Source organism: Notothenia rossii (genome assembly GCF_949606895.1).
Source record: "Notothenia rossii genome assembly, chromosome: 4".
NCBI classification, from domain to species: domain Eukaryota; kingdom Metazoa; phylum Chordata; class Actinopteri; order Perciformes; family Nototheniidae; genus Notothenia; species Notothenia rossii.
The window spans coordinates 33,573,887-33,596,487 of NC_136902.1; the positions used below are offsets into that span (position 1 = coordinate 33,573,887).

General features: G+C 40.2%; 1 protein-coding gene across 6 annotated transcripts in view; it reads right to left on the reverse strand.

Annotated features, from left to right (window-relative positions):
* Positions 1–15,543, reverse strand: part of tns2a (tensin 2a) — a 79,843-nt gene extending 64,300 nt beyond the window's left edge. For 3 of the 6 annotated variants that reach the window (XM_079677503.1, XM_079677501.1, XM_079677502.1), the window contains exon 1: positions 14,964–15,543. In XM_079677503.1, coding sequence (XP_079533629.1) covers positions 14,964–15,095 — 132 coding nt within the window. In that variant the 5' untranslated portion in view covers positions 15,096–15,543. Of the gene's footprint in view, positions 1–5,897; positions 6,029–14,963 lie in introns of those variants that run through there. The other 3 variants (XM_079677500.1, XM_079677499.1, XM_079677504.1) reach the window with 2 other exon arrangements.
* Between the last annotated feature and the right edge of the window lie 7,058 nt (positions 15,544–22,601).

Consider the following 22,601-nt stretch of genomic DNA (forward strand, 5'->3'; position numbering starts at 1 on the left):
TTCAAGAGCGAAATCCAACGTCTGGGAGGCTTTTGGTGTCAACCTAGATGGAGAAAATAAACAACATCCCAGGCTTTTTGAGCCAAATATGCAACTGCGTGTGTTAATAATTGCACGTTGTCACTGCTTATATATATGCGGGTTCGGGTCGGGTTGCGGATCTTGTGCCGGCGGGTCGGGTCGGGTTGCGGAACTAATTGGCAATATGTGCGGGTAGCGGGGCGGGTTCGGTACTGCACGTCACGGGTGCGGGGCGGGAGCGGGTCTTGAAAATCAGACCCGTGCAGGACTCTGCCAGATAGAAGACACCGACGAGAAACCAAGGTGCATTATTAGCCACCCAGGCTTTAGAGAAGGCTGTCTCAGTGTTTGGACACTGAAAATAGCGTATCTTCAATACAAACAACAACACAGAGCAGTTGATGGCCCACTACACCAGTAAGTAAATATTGATTGACCCAACTGCCTATTGCAGCTTTGCTTTCATATAATAGCCTACTTTTAGTCGCTACAGATATGGTACACTTTTAAAGATACCATTAAACTCTTTCAAGCAGTCAAAAACAGCTTGGCTTTTATTTTTTCTGTGTATGCAAGTTCAATGTATGCTTGGGAAAAGAAACAACTACACATGTGAGGAAATATATAAGAGGTCTATGATTCTGTCAAGCAGTCATGTATAACCTCATATTTATTTTGTACAAGTAAAATACAAATATCATGTTATAAGCCAATTTGTAACCATTGCTACATAATAGTACTACATAACATTTTATTTTTTCCAAATATATTTATAATCTGTATACATTTTTTTCATTAGGAAGTATCGATATACAGCTTATCGACAGTTTGTACGTTGGTGCTGGGGTGTAGGCCTACTCGGCCCAAAAATCAGAGTCCCGCTGCCTGCATGTGCTGTAACCGAGATACGGAAGACTTACCCTGAACCGGGAGGCCGCTATCAGGGATTTCAATGGCCAAATCTGTAATTTGACATAAGTCATGCAGCTGAACTGGTTAAAATGGTTTCGCATGATGTAAATAATTTACAAAGTACATCATTTACAATATTATTTTTCCAAAGAAACATGTAAATATAACAACATTTTCCAAATCACAAGTTTGTAAGATTGTATTAATTTACTGTTTGATAAATAAAAAAGGGTTCTTTTGTTAATTTTTCACTTGTATCATTTGATCTTTATTGCAGTGTACATTAGTCTATTTTGGTATGTGCGAGCCCACAAATAATTAAAAGTGGTAAAAATAATAAAGATATTCAGACCTAATTCATTTTTGGCCTTACTTATTTCACTTCAACTTTTATATATTTCAGTCACTAGGCAAGTTCACTGTAGGCTACTCTGGTGACATTTAGCTCAAGCTGGCATAACACCTGTAGTAACTTAATTCTTACCCGAGTTTTGTTCACAATTTTCCAGCACCCATGATCAATGTTTATAGCAATCAGGAAACATTCACAGCTCACAACTACACATCGCTTCCCCATCATGAATGGTTAGATAAAAAAAGTTTAGCGAGGTCCGGTTACACATATGTTGAGCGAAAATAGCGGAAGGATACAAAACAAACAATCTAGACGAGGCTGGTGTTTGCCACGTGTGACGTCACACAGCTGGGTTAATGGCTGGCAAGCTTTTCGCTCCCGGAGCGGAATAACACGGGAAAGTGGCACACATTTCATGTTATTTGGGGGGTATTTATGGAAAGAATCATTGATGTTGATATGTCAAATGAAACAGTGGAAAGTGATGAAGCGATTTATTAACACAGAATAACATTTATTTTGGACATTACATGGACTTTAAGCAATATTACCACAGCTTTGGCTAGGATGCAACAAGGTTACAGATCTATGGATAGGAAATTCAAAATGTAGATACCAAAATACTTATTCTTGGAGATCTGCATGATTAATATACTGTTCACAATAGGATTGACTGCAATGCACCATTCCAGAGTTCTGTGCTATTATAACATACTGCAAGTGAGCTCACAAAAGACAGTCCAGAATAGATTGATGTAGCATAACTGGACATATCTTCTTAGCGCATGCAATACCTACAGTTAAAATCTTCTGCATACAGTTTTGAGGAAGATTCAGGAGTATTAATCTAGTTTTTCCTTTAGCTAAAATCTCAGATCTTTTCTATTTTCGAACTGGCAAAGACAAGCAAAGACGGTTGTCCCATTGACAATCAATACATGGGAAAATACACAGAATTGACCCTTAGTTTCAATAAAAATCCCCTGACTCCTTTTTTTTTACAGAAACATTTATTTATCCATCAGAAATGGATAACAAGCCAAGCAACAAGCCTGTTATGTCAGCTTGTCGCAGTATGTTACACTCCAACACACAGTCTTTCAGTGGTGAGTGTTTTCTTGTATACTTAAATCCCACCCTCCATTGAGAGTGTTTCTCATGGGTCTGGGCTCCTGCATCATTTGTTGGCATCAAGGCCAGCGTTTGTGTTAATAAACGTGTCAATTCATTTGTGTGTGAGTGTGCACGTGTGTGTCAGAAGGGTGGGACAGGCAATGGAGGGAACAGAGACTGCTTGTTCCCGAGGTGAGGTCAGCATGATGCACTTCCGTTTGCTAGGACTCCTGCTGTTAACACAAACACACACACAAACACAAACACACAGTGATGTTTCTAGGAGGAGAAAATGCAATATAAACTAGTGTGATATTCAAATTGCGGTAACGGCGATATTTGGTCAAATATGTGAAAATATCTCATGGATGTTTTTTGTGCCTAGCCCACAAACATAATCCACTTAAAAATGACCATTATCTTTTATTATAATTCTAATTGATAATGCTAATATTTAAAAAATGGTCATTCCCCCTTAGCCTTACCATAACTGCGACTTGCCTAAGCCATACAACTTAATCTTAGACTTAAACTTAGTCTTGACCCTAAAATGTAATGGTTTAAGGAGCATTTTCTCCCCAAAAGGAAGGAGACCATCACCATCCCCCTGCAGTTGTTGATATTTACTGGCAAAATGTACCATCTGTTTTGCCTCATACAGTTACTCAATGTTCTATGAAGTGGCCTCGGTAAGTGGATGACATCATCCAGGGGGATGAAGTGATGGTTAAGCATGTTAGTTAGAGCCAGATATGTTCAGGTTGAAGCCTCAGACCATGACAGATCTTTTTCAAGGAAACCTGTTACTGCTCCCTCTGGTTTACTAGAAGCGAGTCATTGGCATCCATTCTGTTTTATAGCTCTATACTTTCCAGGCAGAAGTGAATGGCTGCTACTGTAGATTTCAGTGTTACTGCATCTGGCACTAGGGAATGTGAGCCAGGCTCTGTTTCAGTGTCTCGGTCCTGGCAGTGAACAGGGGGCGTCCCGAGTAAACACAGCCATCATGGACCATCAAACCTCTCAGTTACACCCAATCATTACAAATATAGAATACCTACTGTACACTGAGTACAACAACAGTACTGTACTGCTCAGAAAACATCTCCAGTGGAACACTGACTACACTAACAAACACAAAATATAATTTGTTGTCCTTATACTGAAAGACAATATTCCAACAAATTAACTTACATGGCGACTGAAAAAGATTCTTCCACAAACATGCAACTGTCCAAAAAAAAAAAATGTCAGCAATGGTGGAGTTTTTGACAACTCTGTGCAACCACAGCCTCCCTGTTTTATTTCTCCAACTGCCTTCTTGAAAAGATTGGTGATGGGATATTTGTGAAAAACCTCTTGATATCAAAGTCTTTCATGATGTTTTCATATTTTTGTAGGTTTTACTTTTGACAATAATTGGTGGGTTTTCTTTTGGGCATGCATTTCCTCCAAGACCTGCCAACTGTTTGCTAGGGCCGGCAGTAAACAGTTCGTATTTCATATTTGGTCAAACCTCTATGTGACTTATTGTAAGCTATATATTAACACTTTTGGAACAGAGCCTTATTCGATATATACAAACCGAATATGCTGTTTACATGACCCGTATCAAATTTAGAATACTGTCCTCTTTTGGAATAATATAATATTAGTGTGTATGTTTTTTTTTTTTTTTTAGCCAGGATTTCCCAGACAAAATATTTTTTTAATTACAATCTCTTTCTCCAATCTGGTCAAAACATTGGTTTACCGTCGCCTATCTACATTACATATTATGTTTCACATAGGAGAAAAACTGCTAATGACCACTGTTATCAGCAAAGGAGAGGTTGGAGAGGTTGGACAATGTTATCTTGTTGTTAATGTACAGCTTTTTTTCCTCATGTCCCAAAGCAGGATAGGAACTCTGACAAGGGGCCATGATATGAAGCCAACACTACTGTACTGGTCGGCTGTATGAACCACGCAATGGCAACACACACACACACACACACACACACACACACACACACACACACACACACACACACACACACACACACACACACACACACACACACACACACACACACACACACACACACACACACACACACACACACACACACACACACACACACACACACACACAAGAGAGTGATGTGTCCTGTCTACATTATTTTGTAACTGTTTGGAAAAAATATCTACCCCAATATATTTTCTCCAGTCTGCTTAAAGAGTGGTCCAACACCAAGTTTGATCATGCATACTTGGCATATTTCTAATTACAGCCACACACACACACACACACACACACACACACACACACACACACACACACACACACACACACACACACACACACACACACACACACACACACACACACACACACACACACACACACACACACACACACACACACAAAGAGAGTGATGTGTCCTGTCTACATTATTTTGTAACTGTTTGGAAAAAATATCTACCCCAATATATTTTCTCCAGTCTGCTTAAAGAGTGGTCCAACACCAAGTTTGATCATGCATACTTGGCATATTTCTAATTACAGCCACACACACACACACACACACACACACACACACACACACACACACACACACACACACACACACACACACACACACACACACACACACACACACACACACACACACACACACACACACACACACACATGCACACACGTTGTCATCACAATCTGACAAGGCTTGGAGCAACACATGATTTGTGGTGTAGCTCATGCCCAATCTTCTTAATGGTACTAGCTTTTGACCAAATTGCAATTCATTGCATCACATACAGTAATGTTTTCATCTGACAACAGAAGTATTAATCTGCAAGTGATGGGTCAAACAAATAAGCTAAAGCCGAGTGAGTGACAGCTTTTGTCCTTGAATTTGGACTATTTAGCCTTTGACCTAGAAAGAAATGTAAAGGAAATAGAAACCATCCCTAACTCATTGACACATTTTTACTAAATCATACTGAATTTAATAAAACATATTCCGAATACTGTATATTTATACTTATGAATACGTTTTAACATGGACTTATGTAATAATCTTATTGTAAAACACTACCCTCGTGAGAAACATGCTCCCCCTCTCTAACATGACTTGGCGACATTAACAGTGGCTGACGCAGTAACAGTGGGGGGGCTGCTTAGTGCATCATATGACTCTATTCAGAACATTTTATGTCACTTTTAATGAAGTGCGTCGCTGCAAGAAACTTCTCACAGAACAAGCCCCTCTTTTAGTCGCATAACTACAGTGTTAAACATCATTATTAAGTCTTTAAAAGTTGGGCAATAACTCATAAGAAAACTTAACTCATACAGGCAATAGGTAGCATACTTTTTAAATTATGCCGCCCCTGCACAGCCAACACATGAAAACTCAGCATCATATGTGCACAAATTGTTAATCCAAACTGCAAAAACGGATGTAAGTAACCGCAAAATACTCTTTCCAGGCAAAATAGGTTGGGGTCTTACCTTGTTCATTTTCCCGCTAATCATATTCCCTGGTTTAAAGGCTGCCTCTCATTCTCAGAGAACACCATCAGTAACATGTCCTGCCACTGAGGTAATTTATTTTTCTTTGCTCCGTTCCACCCTCCGTGCAGGGGCTGCGAGGGGCGGGGCCACACGGAGGCTGGAAGCATATGTGGACTATTACTGGATTACACCTCCCTGATTGGTCGGTTTCTGGAGGGGAGCGTATAGATACTCGATTCTGATTGGCTGAATTAAACGACCTAATATCCTTAGGGATAAAGTCAGATTGTGCTATAAAACGTTTCATAGCTTTTTTAAAATCATTTATTATTTACTTTACAGCTTCTGAAATACATTTGTGATGGGATTGTGTAATGTTAGGGTCTTTAGAGTAGTTGGACATTGGTTTAAATGTAAAAATCTGTAATTAGATAACCACAGAATCAGCTCTGTCATTCATAACAAGATCAAAATGATGGTATAGTGCAGGGGTGGGGAACCTCCGGCCTCCAGGCCGTATACGGTCCGCGAGACCATTTGATACGGCCCTTGAGGAAATGTATAAACACACGCAAAAATTGCAGTACCCATAAGGAGCCGTACACATGCCACAGTTTTTGCATGGCTGTGTTTTTGTAAGCCAAGTGGCGATCTGTTCATCTGTCATACTGATCATGCAGTCAATGACTTTGTTGTTATGAGCATCTGGTTAGCTAGCTATGCTAACGAATATAAGAAGCTTTTTCTACAACCAATGAGGTAAAGGCACATCTTTATATGATCATTATAGTTGTAAAAAAATAAGAGAATAGAGGAAGAACTGGTATAAAATACTATGACAGTAAAACAAAGTTTTTTATTAATAAACAAGAATACAGTTTGAAAGGGGAGTGATTTGTAAAATATCCATAAAGAGAAGAAAATCTGTTTACAGTTCTGTTTCATATGGGTGTCGAGAGATGTATCCATATGCTCTCAAAGTGCACCAGATTTATGCTTTTAACTTCAACATTTAAAAAAAAAATCTTCCCGGGAGAGCAGGCCCCGGGAAACCCCGCCACTTAAATCATGGTCACATGGATAAGGAACGAACGAAATAAATTTGCACACATCTTGTGTCCATATCTTTCTGTTTTGGTGGTCATGCCACAACCGTGCATGTGCATGCGCGAGTCATGGTGTACATATATCTGGATTAAGAGGTTGCTTTTCCTTTGCAAAGCATGAAAGAAAGGCGAAATGAATGGGCTGTGATTTTTGTTTTTTCAATCATTTGTATGGCCCTCGCAGGATGTTGTAAATGAAATGGCCCTTGAGAGGAAAAAGGTTCCCCACCCCTGGTATAGTGGGTGGATCTGGGTGTGACTTTGTTAAAAAATAGTAGAAGAGGCGTAAAATCTTAGCATGTAAGCAAACAAACAAACACACACACACACACACACACACACACACACACACACACACACACACACACACACACACACACACACACACACACACACACACACACACACACACACACACACACACACACACACACACACACACACACACACACACACACATTAAGGCGTAATTAAATATCGTAAATGAATGTTGACTAAACAGAAAGTATTTAAATGCTCAACTCTTTTTCTTCTTGCGTTCCTACACAATTAGCTCTTTAATGCCACTCCATCCTGTTCTACATGTTTTCATTTTTGTTGATTTTAAAGTATGATATCATAAATATAATGAGGGGATATTTTTATTGTGAATTTTTTCAACGCTTTTTGTCTTTTTTTTCAGACCTTACAGCTTTAGTTAATAAGCAGATTCAGATTAACAATAACAAATCTAACAATAAATAAATATTGATATTTCAATAAAGCTTGTTTTTTCGTGGGGTGGGGATTGACAACCTACTGTAACCAGCATTATTATAAGTAATATATCAAATAAATATAAATTAAATTAAATTGTATTATGATGTTTATATGTTTGTACTTACTTACAGTCTTGTTGTTTTTCTACACCACCTTACTCCTCAACCTACACCACCTTACTGCTGTTTTTACCGAAGTAAAAGAAGTGTGAAATATCAGACTATATTATTCTTAAAAATAATATATATTTCTCCATGCACCCCACTGCTAACTGCTAAAGTATCATCTGCGTTTACAAGTACCTTATTTGGAAATCACTGCTCAAAAGTTGCTCTCTTGGGTCGTCATGTGTGGTCAGTACCCATGTTCACTCACAATATACCCCCAACCCACTCAAACAGATATGCCTTCTTTAACATCTGCATTAACACTGCTGAAGAGTAGCGACTACTGTGTTAGTAGCAGCGCCTAGTGGTGAAATAAAAGCAATGCACCAAGTAAAATATCACTTGAAAATTCCTCAATACAGAGATTAACTCACCTTTTGGTACAGTGAATGTTGCTGAAGTGTTGGAAATTACATGAAGAAAGTATTTTTTGCATGTTTTTAAGAGCTCTACAATCATAACTAGCAAAAACATTCCTTACATTAAACATGGCGATATAAATCTCTGACCCCTTGCCCAGCAATCTGCACATGCTTATGGTTGTGATTATATGTATATGCCCATGTGTGCACAGAGGTTCATTCCTTTCAAGTTGCCCGTCTTATATCGTTAGCCAGTATTATTCCCCAGCCTCAGACTCCTAATGCATCGAGCATTATATCTGTCTGCAGCCTTAAATCTCTTAGTCACTTCCATATGTGTTAGATTGGCATCCAGGTACAGTATATCCCCGCCAATCAGTGTGAAACCTCTTCAGTAAACCCTCCAAACAACACGTGCTGTAATGTACTCCATTCCTTTCTCTCATAACCCAAGAATTCCCGGCTTTGACTGATAAAAAAGTTGATGGATTGGTTCTTGGGGAGTTTAATTGTTTGTGGAATGTTCAGCTCCCTTTCTTGTGGATTGAGTAAAAGAGTAAAGGGGGTAGAGATGGATTAAGAGGTGGAGAACAAAGTGGGGAGAAAGGTTATTGGGAGGTGCGGGGAGACCACATGCAATACAAGACGTAATACTGAGGGACCCTGAGAGACAGGAAGCTGGTCTCCGGATTGGAATGAGGGGTTGAGTGAAGTGGGGGAGGGTTGTGTTGGAAGGGATGGAGAAAAAGGGGGCACGCTTTTGCAAACATATGGCATGAATCCTGAGACAATTTTTCTTTGTACCTACAAAAACTCTGAATTACCTCACCCAATGCAAGGTGTTTGGGATTGGTATACTTCTTGAAATATTGCAGGAATTCCAGGTGTTCTAGTCCTTTTAGAACGGAGGATTTAGAGATTGGAGGAGGTGGAAGGACTTGGATCCTGCTTGGAGGTAAATGAGAAAGAGGGGGACAGAGTTGGAACCAGGGCCAAGAGGAAATGAGGGGAAGAGGAGGAGGAGGAGGAGGCTAGAAAAGGGGGCTGAGTTGCTTGACGAAGGATTGTGTAACACAGCAGTACGCCAAAGGCTGATAAGGTGCAGCTGTTGAAGGAGCGAAAGCGCGAGAAAGCCGTGGGTGAGACACAAAGATACTGATGACCCCTCGAACACATGTTCACATTTATTGTGCTGATGAGATAAATAAAGTCCTTTCCATTAGCCATTAGCCAGTTATGCTGTTTGAACCCCGAGACCCAAAACTTGGGCAAATGTCAACTAGACATTTTTGAGTGCATATTGCTTTGGGGTGTTTCTTTTAAGGGCGGTGCTGGGATTTGATGGGGGGGTTTTGCGGACTAACTGTGGGAGGAAATGGTTTATGTCTTTCCTTTTTCCCTTGTTCAACTTTCATCTTTGTGCCCGCTACAAACACAGCGACAATAATTCCTCGAATCCTGCTGAGTTTGGGACGGATCATTGTTTTAAAGCCACAGGAATTTAGTCAGCCACATCCCCAGACTGGGGTTTGCATAGTAATTCATATTTTTTCTTACATGCAGGAGTGTGAGAATTACGTACTGTAGATGCCTATTCTACCCTTCTTTGTTTTATTCTGGATGTTCTAGGGGGATCTATATTTAACCCCAGCCCGTCAGTGTTCCTTCCTGTTTTGGAAGTGTGTTTCTAGTGAATGCCTGTGGCTCAAGGCTTCAGTATTGGTCACGGTCAATATAAACTTTGTTGCTCATGAGAAATGACAGGGAAGCAAGACAAATACATACAAAACCGCAGTCACAACGCCTGCCCTCTATGTATTTCTGGACTCCACAACAATCACAAAAATAAGCAAAGCAAAATGAAATTTGCATCCTCTGTGGTGACAAAAAGCAGCTTCAAAGAGAATTAACTTGACTTTCTAGAGTACAATAATTGGAAAATGACTATGTCGCTTGAAACTGTAGAGATAGGAATTGAGAAATATTACATTACAGATAAAAAGATCTACATATTACCCCTTAATTAAGGACTAAAGCTTTGTTCAGACTGGTGGCCACAAAGCATTACTTTGGCAATCAAACAGTCCCACAATATACTCCAAACCCAAGTACATATATTGGACAGATTTACTTTACTGCAAAAACACCCCACATGAAATGACACTTTTGCAAATCGGATTGGCTGAGCAGAATCCATGCTGATAGCAGCAGAGTGCTAGAGGACAACATTAAGGAAAAACACAGTCCTTGGACAGAAGCCGAAAGAAGCACAATTGATTGCTTGTTTCGTGAAAAGATTGGAATCGAATTTCTGTAGCTTCACCAGAATAGCAACACATGTAGATCTTGGGGATGTCTTTTCTTTCAGATAACAGTAGGTCTTAAAGATCTCAAAGCAATCCTTAAAATTGTCAATATTTCAGTCTGGACCAAAGTAGTTGATGAACCAATCTCGGAATGTAATAGCTATGAGTCTGGCTACGACCTGGCCACTTGGGGCAATAGTCAATCTGTTGAGGGTTCTGGTTTAGTCAACTGATTTCCGAGTCAAGACTTCCTTTTCTATGCACTAGTCATTGTTAACAGTCCTATAGTCTTCAAATGCAAAGAGTGGTTGTAATTGTAATGTAACAATGTCTGTGACTTGATTGTTTGACAAGTGGCCAGTTTACACGCTAATTTTAAGTTAATGAATACCTACGTTGTCAACAGACGAATGCATGTGGGTTCCAAGATTGCATTTCAGCCAAGTCGTTCTGCCTCTTTTGCTTTACACACAGACTGTTTACCTCCATGAACCCAAAACCTGATCAAAGATGATCGGGCAGTAGAAATTGGACTAATAATAGAAACCAGACAGCCTCCATGACTAATATTGTGTCCCATTGCGTACAGGTTGTGCAATCAGATGTCTATTTAAAGAGATTTTGTATGGACTGCAGTCTATAGAGCCCTGCTGCTTTCATGGCTAAAAAGATCCCACAACTGCGGCTGTGTTTAATATTTCACATTTCATAATATTATCAACTGCTAAGTGGTTCCATTAATGACTCCCAGACTCTTGTCTTGTTTATGTGGGTGCATTTAATACACGTTTATTGTAATGATGGCCAGATATTTAAAAAATGTAACATTCAATGCCAGTATAATGTGTTTGTGGTCATAACACAAAATTGAACAGATCCGAACAAATCTTTTTTGCAGAACCACAGAACCCCAAGTTGGCAGTTTCATTACTTGTGCCTGAGGCTTTTCTACTCTGATTTATTTCACATTAATTCAACATCATTCTGCAGGGTTTGTGCTCTTTTATTTTATTATATTTCAAAAGAGAACCATATGGACTTTTTTGTATGTCCATCAGACCCTGTTTATTTGAGGAATCCATTTTAAGTAGGCAAGGCAAGTATATTTATATAGCACCTTTCAGTACGCGACAATTCAAAGTGCTTTCAAAATCAAAAATACATTTAAGAATAAATACAGTAAAAACACATTATATATAATGGCATTTTACAACAGGCATTTCAAAGGCAACGATAATAAGATAAACACAACAGTTATACAATACATATATAAAAAGCAAACTGCAGTGTGAATATGAGCAGTTCAATTAAAAGCAGTTCAATTAAAAGCAGCTGCAAAAATATATGTTTTCAGTCTCGATTTGAAAATAGTAAGAGTTTCTGCGAACGTGCATGATTCAGGCAGTTTGTTCCAGATTGTGGGGGCATAATAGCTAAACGCCACTTCTCCATGTTTTGTTCTTACTCTCGGAACCGAGAGCAGACCCATTCCAGAAGACCAGGGTATTTATTGCTCAGCTACTCTCTATCAACAACTCTCAAGAAACATTTGGCAGCGAGGCAGTAAAGTTAATTTCCAAGTTTAGGCTAATCCACTAATTAGCTACAAGTTTTATTATTAAAAAATAACCCCAATAATCACAAAACCATTCCTGGCTAAATGAAGGATGTGTTTTGACCACACCCTGAAAACCCGAAGCAAATATCTTGTAGGTAAAGAAACAGTTAATATACTGCATGAGATTTTGGAAAAATATCTGAAAATGATTTTTTAATAAGAAAACACATGTGATAAAAACATCCTCTTTCCCTTTTTCTGACAAAACACCCAGTACTTTATGCAATGTGAACAACATGTGGAACATCATTATCTGTGGCCAAGTGTTTCCAGTAAATACTTGGCATGAATCTGACTTGGTATGTGTGTGGTTTATGCACGGGTAAAAACTAATTAAAGCCAAGCCACATTCTGGTTAAGGTCTCACTTATAGCTGTGTCTTCCAACACCTACGATTGTCGATGGGCCCATAGAAAAAAGCATGAAATTATCAAAACAATGGAAAAACAAGTAAATTAAAGTATGACCATAAATAGATGGGACATTTAGGATAATGAGTGGGATCTAACTGGTTCCCACAATCCTGTTTGGGGTCAAGTTGACGTGGTCCAGATGGCTCCTCATTCCCACGCTGTTCAACATGTGATACTGAGCCACTGGGACCGTGGTGCAACCAAGCACACACACACACACACACACACACACACACACACACACACACACACACACACACACACACACACACACACACACACACACACGCACACACACACACACACACACACACACACACACACACACACACACACACACACACACACACACACACACACACACACACACACACGCACACACACACACACACACACACACACAAACACACACACACACACACACACACACACACACACACACACACACACACACACACACACACACACACAAGCCCAGATGCAAGACATGCACAATGAACACAAACACTCACATCTGGATAAAAAAGCTACAGAGACTAAAAGCTGTATGTATCAATCAATTATCAAATGTCATGTAAACTCTTGGACCCAAGTCCTCAATGTTCTCTTGATGGCAAATAGCAGCTTAAGACAAGCTAGCTAGCCTGCCTCTTTTTACATGATGGTGATTCCCCAGCAGTGCTGTGGTCTTCACAACACTGCCATTGTCTCTGCACAGATGTGCCAGCAGCTCTGAGAAGCCATCGTCATCCACATCATCTTTCAAATCAAGGGCCAAATAAGACACACACGCTCCTTGTGAGAATATAAACAATCACTTCTTCAAGTTTCTTCAGATCTCCTGCACATGTCATGAGAGCGGAATAACACTAATATCACATTGGAATTTGATCAAATTTAAGGAAAGGATTATTTTTGGGTGGCACTTTTCTATCACACATGGATCTGAAATTGACTGACCACATGATCCTAAGCTAATGCTGACCTTTGACCTGAGGGCGGCAGGAAAAGGGAATTTCCCAGGTATTAAAAATATAACATGACCAGTGGGTTTACTCAATTCTAATGAAGCTTGGATATCTCTTTGGATCAACCAAAAATACATTTTAAATATGCTCTTCTGTTGTTTTGACTTCTGAATTATGCTGAATAATCAAACGTTCAATGAGAACTCATCGATGGTATTACATTTTTGGGCAAAAAATTGGTGGATTAAGAACTGACCGTTTCAGAAAAGTATAAAATATTGATGCCACAGAATCCGAAATATTGTTTTTATTTGTTCTTTTCCCCTGTCCATACCTGGTCCCTACACTACCCAACTTGCATGTCAACGGTTCAGTCTGAGTTCTGGGTGCTAGCAGTGTCAAACAAAGTTTGGAGCTGCTAGCCTCAGGAGTCAGGACTAACTTCCCAACCACAATTTATTTCAAACTTGAAGTCAACAGACTCATCCAACACTCAGTCAAGTGACATCACTCAAGGACATTTTTCTATACTTCACACAGCTGTGTCTGTATCCAATTACTTTTTTTCACATGTTCAGTTGCACTCTACAACACCCGTAAACAGACTACAGGGACAATTTAATTTCGTTGTTCCCAGAATGCAGATTTATCATTTTTCTTAGCATACTATAAATGTCTTCTTTTTTAACTTTACATTAAGTTCCATGTTCCCAAAGACTTTATTGAGTATAATAAGAACATTTCTGCGGGTCAAAGACTGCAAGAAAAATCTGATATTTGCTATCTAAGAGACATATAAATGATATGCATACACAGTCAGTGCAATGATATTTCACGTGGAAGACATGCAATTAAAAACAAACCCAATTGTTCCTCTAGTTTTCCAGTATCATAATTTTGACTTCGGCAAAATGTGGCTTTTTATTGGGATTTATTTATGAAGCTGTTCTGTTAGATAATAGCCAAAATAATGTTCAAAACAGATGCCAGTACTTTAATGAACAAAGTTCATGGCATTTTTCATCATCATACAGATAGTCTTTTGGAAAATGGGTTTATGAAGCTATTATTATTATTATATGTGGAAAACCCGGAATAGCAAAAGTGCTCTATAATAGAAAAAATCATGCAAATAATATATAGGCCTAAATTAAATATAGTCATTGTGTATTATTGTGCATAGATCTTACATATAATCCCAAATATTGTATTCTCACTCAGCCAAGAAATTGCAACCTGCGTCATATTAACTGCAATCACAGTCACCGCGCTCGTGCATATCAACAGATTCCTGCCCCATTACAGGGACCATGTTTATTTTAAATGTCACCACACACTCATGTAAACACTGCGTGCACACTGACCTTTGTCAGCTTCATCCTGGCGCTCTCACTCCTCTCCAGACTCCTTCTCTTCAGAGATGGGTTCCTGCCAACAGCCACCACTGGTTGCACCTCTTCCTCCCCACACCAGTCCGAACTCAGGACGCAACCCATATAGGTGACCGGCTCCTGGCCGCTGGACCTTTTTTTTTTTAACCTCCTCCTCTCTTCTGTCCTCTCTCCCGCTCTGTCCGGCCCCGGGCTTCTGGGCAGAGGTTTTTGTCAGCTGCAGAGAGAGGACAGGGAGGACCTTCCCCTTTTCCTGGCTCTTGCTACGGGGACAGAGGGAAGGATACACTCTGCATGCTCTTGCTGTTTCCCTTCCTCCCTTCTCCACACAATTTTACCTCTCTTTCCAACTTGCTGCACTCACATGTGGATTTTGCCTCCACCCCCTCTCTTCTTTGTTTCACACACCCAAACTTTCCTAGACACTAATTTCTATCTGTTTTTGAGCAGAAGATACCACTCAATACATCTCTGCACTCTCCTTCATTGCTTCTTTCTTCTTGCTTCTCTTCCCCTGTCCCAGTCCTCCCGTCCCAAGAACAGCGTCTCTCCCTTCCTCCTCTCTCCTGCTTCTACCTCTCTTCTGGGGTTGCCTCACTCTTACATATACAATTACCTCTCTGTTCTCACCCCCACCCATCCACCCTCTCCTCCTCGGCAGTTTCCTGCTCCCAGATACAGGCAGCCCCGGTTTTTAGCTTGGCCAGTACATTGTTGGTATTGTAGAAAACAACCAAGAAAACCAAACAGTGAGGGCAGCTGTTGGAATGCTGCGGTGATTCAGAATGGACTGAGCCTTCTCTTGTTTACAACCAGTGTGTGTTTCAATCCGGTCCCTTACACCACACCATTTACCTAACATAAACAATTATGTATAAAGGAATGTAAGCTGCATATTGGTAAATTGGTTTTCTGCCTGGATTGTAAAGGAGCACATAAAGGGAATTTATAGCATTTCTAAAAACATTAGCATCGCTCATTGTTCTGGTCCTCACAGCCTCTTTGCTGTTGTTTATTTTTCCCCCCGACAGTGTTTTGGCTGCTAACCCGGAGCTCACAAGGCTTGGAAGAGTGACTGTACCCCTTAAAAGGCAAATTCTTGACGCGCCTCCAAAAGCACCCCTCCCCTTCTTTGTATTTACGCTCTGCATTCCCTCTTTTCTCTACATTTGTTTTCTTCTTCTTCGTCCCAGGTCTTTATTTTCTCTCTTTAGACAGAAACCAGCATTGAGACAGTCTTGTTGTCCTGGGCATTTTGCCCCAGACAAGCCTTCCAGGTGTTCTTCCTTTTCCTACTTTACCATACCATCAATCCCTCACCCTGAGTCCTGTTTCTCTTTTAGACCCCCTTCCAGCCCCTCCTTTTTCCTTTTTACCTCTCCCCTCTATTAATGTCTTTCAGGCAAGGTCTCAGACATGAGCTCAGGCTGCAGACAGCGTTTACAACTACCCCCCCCATTGGTTTTACATGCCATGAAATGAACTCCTTTTAATCAACTCAGGTCCCACCAAGGTCTTGCCTTTGCATACGGAATATATGGAGAAAGACGGCAGGTATTTGCGGACTGAGACATCTTCCTTTGCATATTAAATCAAAAGAAAGATCCAAATATAATCTGATTAGAAGATATGGTACTGTATTGATATAGAACTCATACTAGAAAAGTATTTTTCTGCAAAGACTTGGCTACCTTCTGTTGCAGCATACTTGGCACGTCAGGGGTCTTGGCAGAAATCAGTTTGACTCTGGAACAGTGAAGATTAACGACAGATTTCAAGGAGTTTTTGATAAGGAGGATAGGAGGGAGAGCAAGGATAACATCTTAGACAAGAGTTTATATAGACAAGATAAACCAAGCCCTTATATGGAGAGGCAGGGAGAAAGAGAAGGGATTGTAAAAGAGAAACAAAAGCTGAAGAAACAAAGCTGCACAGAAATAGACACAGTTATGATGATGTCATTGGTGACGCCACCTAAGCCTCCTTATATGTCAGAGCTTCTTTAACTGAAGATTTGATTTCACCTATCAAGTTCCATCATCACCAATGGCACTAAATCAGCATTGTAAAATACATCGAATTTTGCTCAACAACCTTGGCCCTTTTTGCCTGGTCCAAGCATCTGTATTTGTATCTTGAACCTTGCATAACTTGAGGAATTTCGGACAAGTGCACAGCAATAACATACTTGTTGGGCCACAGACCGAGGATATACATGCCAAGAGTGTGTGCACTGGTTACACTCACATCCCATCAAGCATGAGAGCCACAGGATCAACTAACAGGACTGTTGCAATGCAGACACTTGCTTTACTACATGGTGTTGGGTTTTTCTGGGTTTGTTTGGAAGTGTGTCTGCCCCCTAGTGAGCAACAATAACTAATTCAGACTTGAAGAGAAACACCTGTAGTGTGTTATAGGTTTCCGTGCATGTAAATGGTCTGCAGAGGATAACATCCCTGTGTTCCCTCCAGAGGGAGTTTCTCTCCCACACACTCCCCCCCTGCCTGAAACGCCTCCATTGGACTCCTTTGTTATTCTTCTGTAACATAGTGACATCCCTATGTAACGCTCGCTGTTCTGTTGGCAAGTGAGCCATCGTTTTGCACGTGATTTGCTAAGGGGCAGGACATTTCTAGCGGTTGACCAATGACAACGGAGCCGGCCAGCTGACAAATCAGAGCAGACTGGGCTCTGGTTTCAGACAGAGGGTGAAAAGAGGTGCTGCAGCATGAGAAAAAAAAGACCTTTTTCAAATCCAAATCAAATCAAGTTTTATTTTTTATTTGTATAGCATATTTAAAAGCAATTTTTGGTCGAGCCAAAGTGCTGTACATGTAATAAAAACACTTTACTACAATCACAATGAAAGACAATAATTTGCAACAGAAATATAAAAAACAAAAACACAGGGAAATGTCAGGAATCGTACTCCGCTCTGACTAGAAGGCCAGGGAGAAGAAGTGAGTCTTTAGCAATGATTTAAAAACCCCTAGGGTCTGGGCCGACCTCACATGGAGGGGCAGACTGTTCCAGAGCCTGGGGCCAGCTGCTGCGAAGGCTCGGTGACCTCAGGTTTTGAGCCTGGTCTTGGGCACTATCAGCAGCAGCTGGTCAGCCGACCTCAAAGCTCTGGCTTGGGTGTAGCGATGGAGGAGTTTGGCTATGTAGGCCGGAGCCAGCCCATTTAGGGCTTTGAAAACAAATAAAAGGAGTTTAAAATCAATTCAGAACCTAATTTCATTGAAAAAGTTGTTTTTCAACAGTTGAGTAACTTCTTGCATTTAATAACTGTTTCAATGTGTTACAGTCAGGCTTTCGTCCAAACCACAGCACTGAGACTGCTCTTGTAAAGGTCTTCAATGACATCCACTTAAACACAGACAGTGGCAGAACTTCAGTGTTAGTATTATTAGATCTCAGTGCTGCGTTTGACACTGTTGACCACAACATATTACTCAACCGACTGGAAAACTGGGTGGGACTTTCGGAAACAGTTCTACATTGGTTTGAATCCTACTTAAAGGACAGAAACAACTTTGTTTCTATAGGTAACAACACATCTGAGTTGACAAATATAACATGTGGGGTACCTCAAGGCTCCATCTTGGGGCCTCTTCTCTTTAACATCTACATGCTACCACTGGCTCAGATAATGAAAAACAACAAAATAAGTTACCATAGCTATGCGGATGACACACACATTTATGTAACAATTTCACCAGGAGACTATGCTCCAATTCAAACACTTAGTAAGTGCATTGAACAAATCAATGACTGGATGTGTCAGAACTTTCTCCAATTAAACAAAGATAAAACTGAGGTAATGGTTTTTGGAGCCAAGGCAGAACGTATAAAAGTTAGCGCTGAGCTTCAGTCTGCAATGATCAAAACAACAGATAAAGCCAGAAATCTAGGTGTAGTCATGGACTCTGACCTGAGTTTCAACAGTCACATTAAAACAGTTACTAAATCAGCCTACTATCACCTAAAGAACATCTCTAGGATTAAAAGACTAATGTCACAGCAGGATTTGGAAAAACTTGTCCATGCTTTTATCTTCAGTAGACTGGACTACTGTAATGGTGTCTTCACAGGTCTCACTAAAAAATGTATTAGAAAACTTCAGCTGATTGAGAACGCTGCTGCTCGAGTCCTCACTAACTCTAAGAAAGTGGATCACATCACTCCTGTTCTGAAGTCTTTACACTGGCTTCCTGCGTGTCAAAGAATAGATTTCAAAATACTGCTGCTGGTTTATAAAGCACTGAATGGTTTAAGCCCAAAATACATTTCTGACCTCCTGCTAAATTATGAACCATCCAGATCTCTCAGGTCTTCAGGGACTGGTCAGCTTTCTGTCCCCAGAGTCAGAACTAAACATGGTAAAGCAGCATTTAGTTATTATGCTCCAAATATCTGGAACAAACTCCCAGAAACCTGCAGGTCCGCAGCAACTCTTACTACTTTTAAATCCAGGCTGAAGACTTTTCTTTTTGTCGCTGCTTTTAATTGAACTATTTATATCTTAGACTGCACTGTAACTTTTATCCATGTATTTTTTCTTTTAATGTTTATTTTATTAACTTTTCTTTTTAATGACTGATTTTAAATGCCATTTTCTTAATGTCTTTCATTTTTTGTAAAGCACTTTGAATTGCCTTGCCTTGCCTTGCCTTGCCTTGCCTTGCCTTGCCTTGCCTTGCCTTGCCTTGCCTTGCCTTGCCTTGCCTTGCCTTGCCTTGCCTTGCCTTGCCTTGCCTTGCCTTGCCTTGCCTTGCCTTGCCTTGCCTTGCCTTGCCTTGCCTTGCCTTGCCTTGCCTTGCCTTGCCTTGCCTTGCCTTGCCTTGCCTTGCCTTGCCTTGCCTTGCCTTGCCTTGCCTTGCCTAATTGTAAGCCAGTGCAGTGAGGCGAGAATTGGTCAAGCTTTTTGTGGCCAGTGAGAAGACATGCATCTGCGTTTTGGACTAGCTGCAGGCGTTTAATTGAGGCCTGGTCCATACCCACATACAGAGCGTTGCAATATTCCAGTCTCGAGGTAACAAAGGCGTTAATAAACCTTTCTAGGTCTTTAAAAGATAAAAACTACTTGGTCTTGGCCAATATTCTTATTTAAAAAAAGCAGGATTTGACTACGGTGCTGACCTGCTTGTCAAATTTAAAAGTGCTAGTGAAGGTCACTCCAAAGGTTCATGACACATTCTTGAACATCAAGGAATGTAAACATAGCACAGTAGAGGCACAACATGCAAATATGAACCTAAAAATGTACATGTTAATAAAATGGTATTCTTTGCATTGTCGAAAACCACTCCAATCCTGTTATATGTTCTTCCTCCATACCAGAGAGCTCCATTACCATTGCCAAGCTCTTTTAAAAAAACATATTGACCATGAAAACACATATTTTGAGTAGAACTTTAATACGCCTTACCTTTCATGGGAGCGGGATTCTCGTGGTCCCATGAGATCACACACTTCTCTGGTCACACTTCAAGTAATGCATTTGTGTTCGATGTGTGAAATGGCATGGAGAGGCCACTGTTTTTCATAAACGGTGGTAAGTGCAACATGACTTGAAAAATGGTCCAAAAATTTAAAATGAATTCCCCCCTGTTTGAGTAACATCATATATTTAACACAGGGTAAGGATGTCAGAAAGTGTTGAGGTGGACCAACACATTGTTCGTTTTGTAACAAGATTTGTTGACAATAAAAAAACTCTAGAAAATCCTAATTTATCCAGCTTTAGTTGGGATTGGGACTCAGCACATAATGTTAACTGGAGTGGACACACAAATAAGTAACGTCATCAAGTTAGACAGGACACACAGGTATGGCACCATGACCTCCCAAACAGGAAATAACAAAAAAGAAGGCAGAATTAATTTTTTCCCCTCCAATTTGACAAAAGTCTAATCTTTTCAGAAATAAAAATATATATATATTTTTCAAATGTTGAGTGCAAATGTGTTTTTAGGTGACTTTGCATTCATCTCCCTCACATATATGGCATATTAAGATTCGGATTAAGCAGCATAATTACCAAACAGGTGGTGCTTGTTCTGGTAACAATAAAAGGCACATTTAAAATGTGCAGCTTTATCACACAACACAATGCCTCAGATGTCACCATTTATAATGTCCATGCATGATGACGGCAGGAATGTGCACCAGAGCTGTTGGCCGTGAATTGAATGTTTATTTCAGATAAGCTGGGTATTTTTTCAAAATTTGGCCGAACAATCCGGACTCGCAAACCATTTGTAGACAGGCACATTTTTGTCTGAGACCAGTCACCCAGACAGATTGATGCAAGAGCCAATTTGCACAACCAATCCCTGCAATCTCTATCTTCAGCCCTAATGTGAATCGGCATCTTGATATGCAACCTGCATGGATTATATAGCAAAAACGTTCTCACTGCATAGATGCCAGATATATAAAAATATATAAAAACATGTCTATGAAGTGTTTTGCTCAAAACACCAAACAGATCACCCATTCTAGCCATGCCTCATATCCCTCCGTCTCACCCCTGTTACTAAAGTGCTGATTCTTGGTATAAAGCTTTAAAGAGGGGGGGGGGGGGGGGGGGGGGGGGGGGCGGAGTTTATGCCTGCTCATGTGAGATTCTACCGGCAGATACTCAGCCGTGTTGAAACGCCATAGGCCTATAGGCTAATGTTCAAAACCATATCAAGGACTATTTCAGAAACAGTATGGAGTTTAAATGCTTTTTTCTCATGCGGGCATACCACAAGGTGAGTTCCTTTTTTATTTCCTGCTCCTTTACACATAATCTGTGTTAGTGTTAGCGATGCTTGCTAATGTAAACACAGACCATATTACGTCCAAAACAGTCGGGCATTGTTTCTGATAGCAACGTTTCTGATAGGGCCGTGGGTGTAAAGCCAGCCCACATTTCAGATATTATGTCATATCGGACGCAAATCTGGATCAGCTCCGTTGTACCCCCGTTATTAGTGCACACACTGGGAACACATATTTATGTATAAAAGACATACAAAAAAGTGCATTTTGCATAATAGGTCCCCTTTAAACAGATTTTAAGAATATAAATTGTAAACCAATAGGCGCTTTGTGCGCCTAGATGTTTAATTACACTTTGTGTGAAATGTGATTTGATTAGATAGTGTTGATTAATATTTTTCTCAAAGTATATAAGGGTATACACTTTTTGCTCCTATCCTTCATGCCAGGACTATATTTTCTTTATTTTTTAGATTGACGTCAGATTTCACACAGAGCACACTGTTAGTACAAAAGCCGGAAACGGAGTGTCTGGGCTTCTAGCTGAGTCATGATGGAAAATATGGGAGGGAAAGTGAAATCAAGGTTAAGCTAGGCTTCAATCGGGTTGAACTGAAATCATTTGGACGATCTTACAAAGAGAAAAATAAAGCCCACAAATGCATTGGGTTGCAGAATTTCCCAATTTTCTTTTATCAACTGAAAACTGTTCCAGTGTTCACATAGCACACTTAAAACACTGCTTGGGTTTTCAGTATGTATTTCTGTAACACTGTTGTCATCTATAGCCTACCTCACATAAACTGGTTACCCATGGAGAAAAACAAATGACTATCA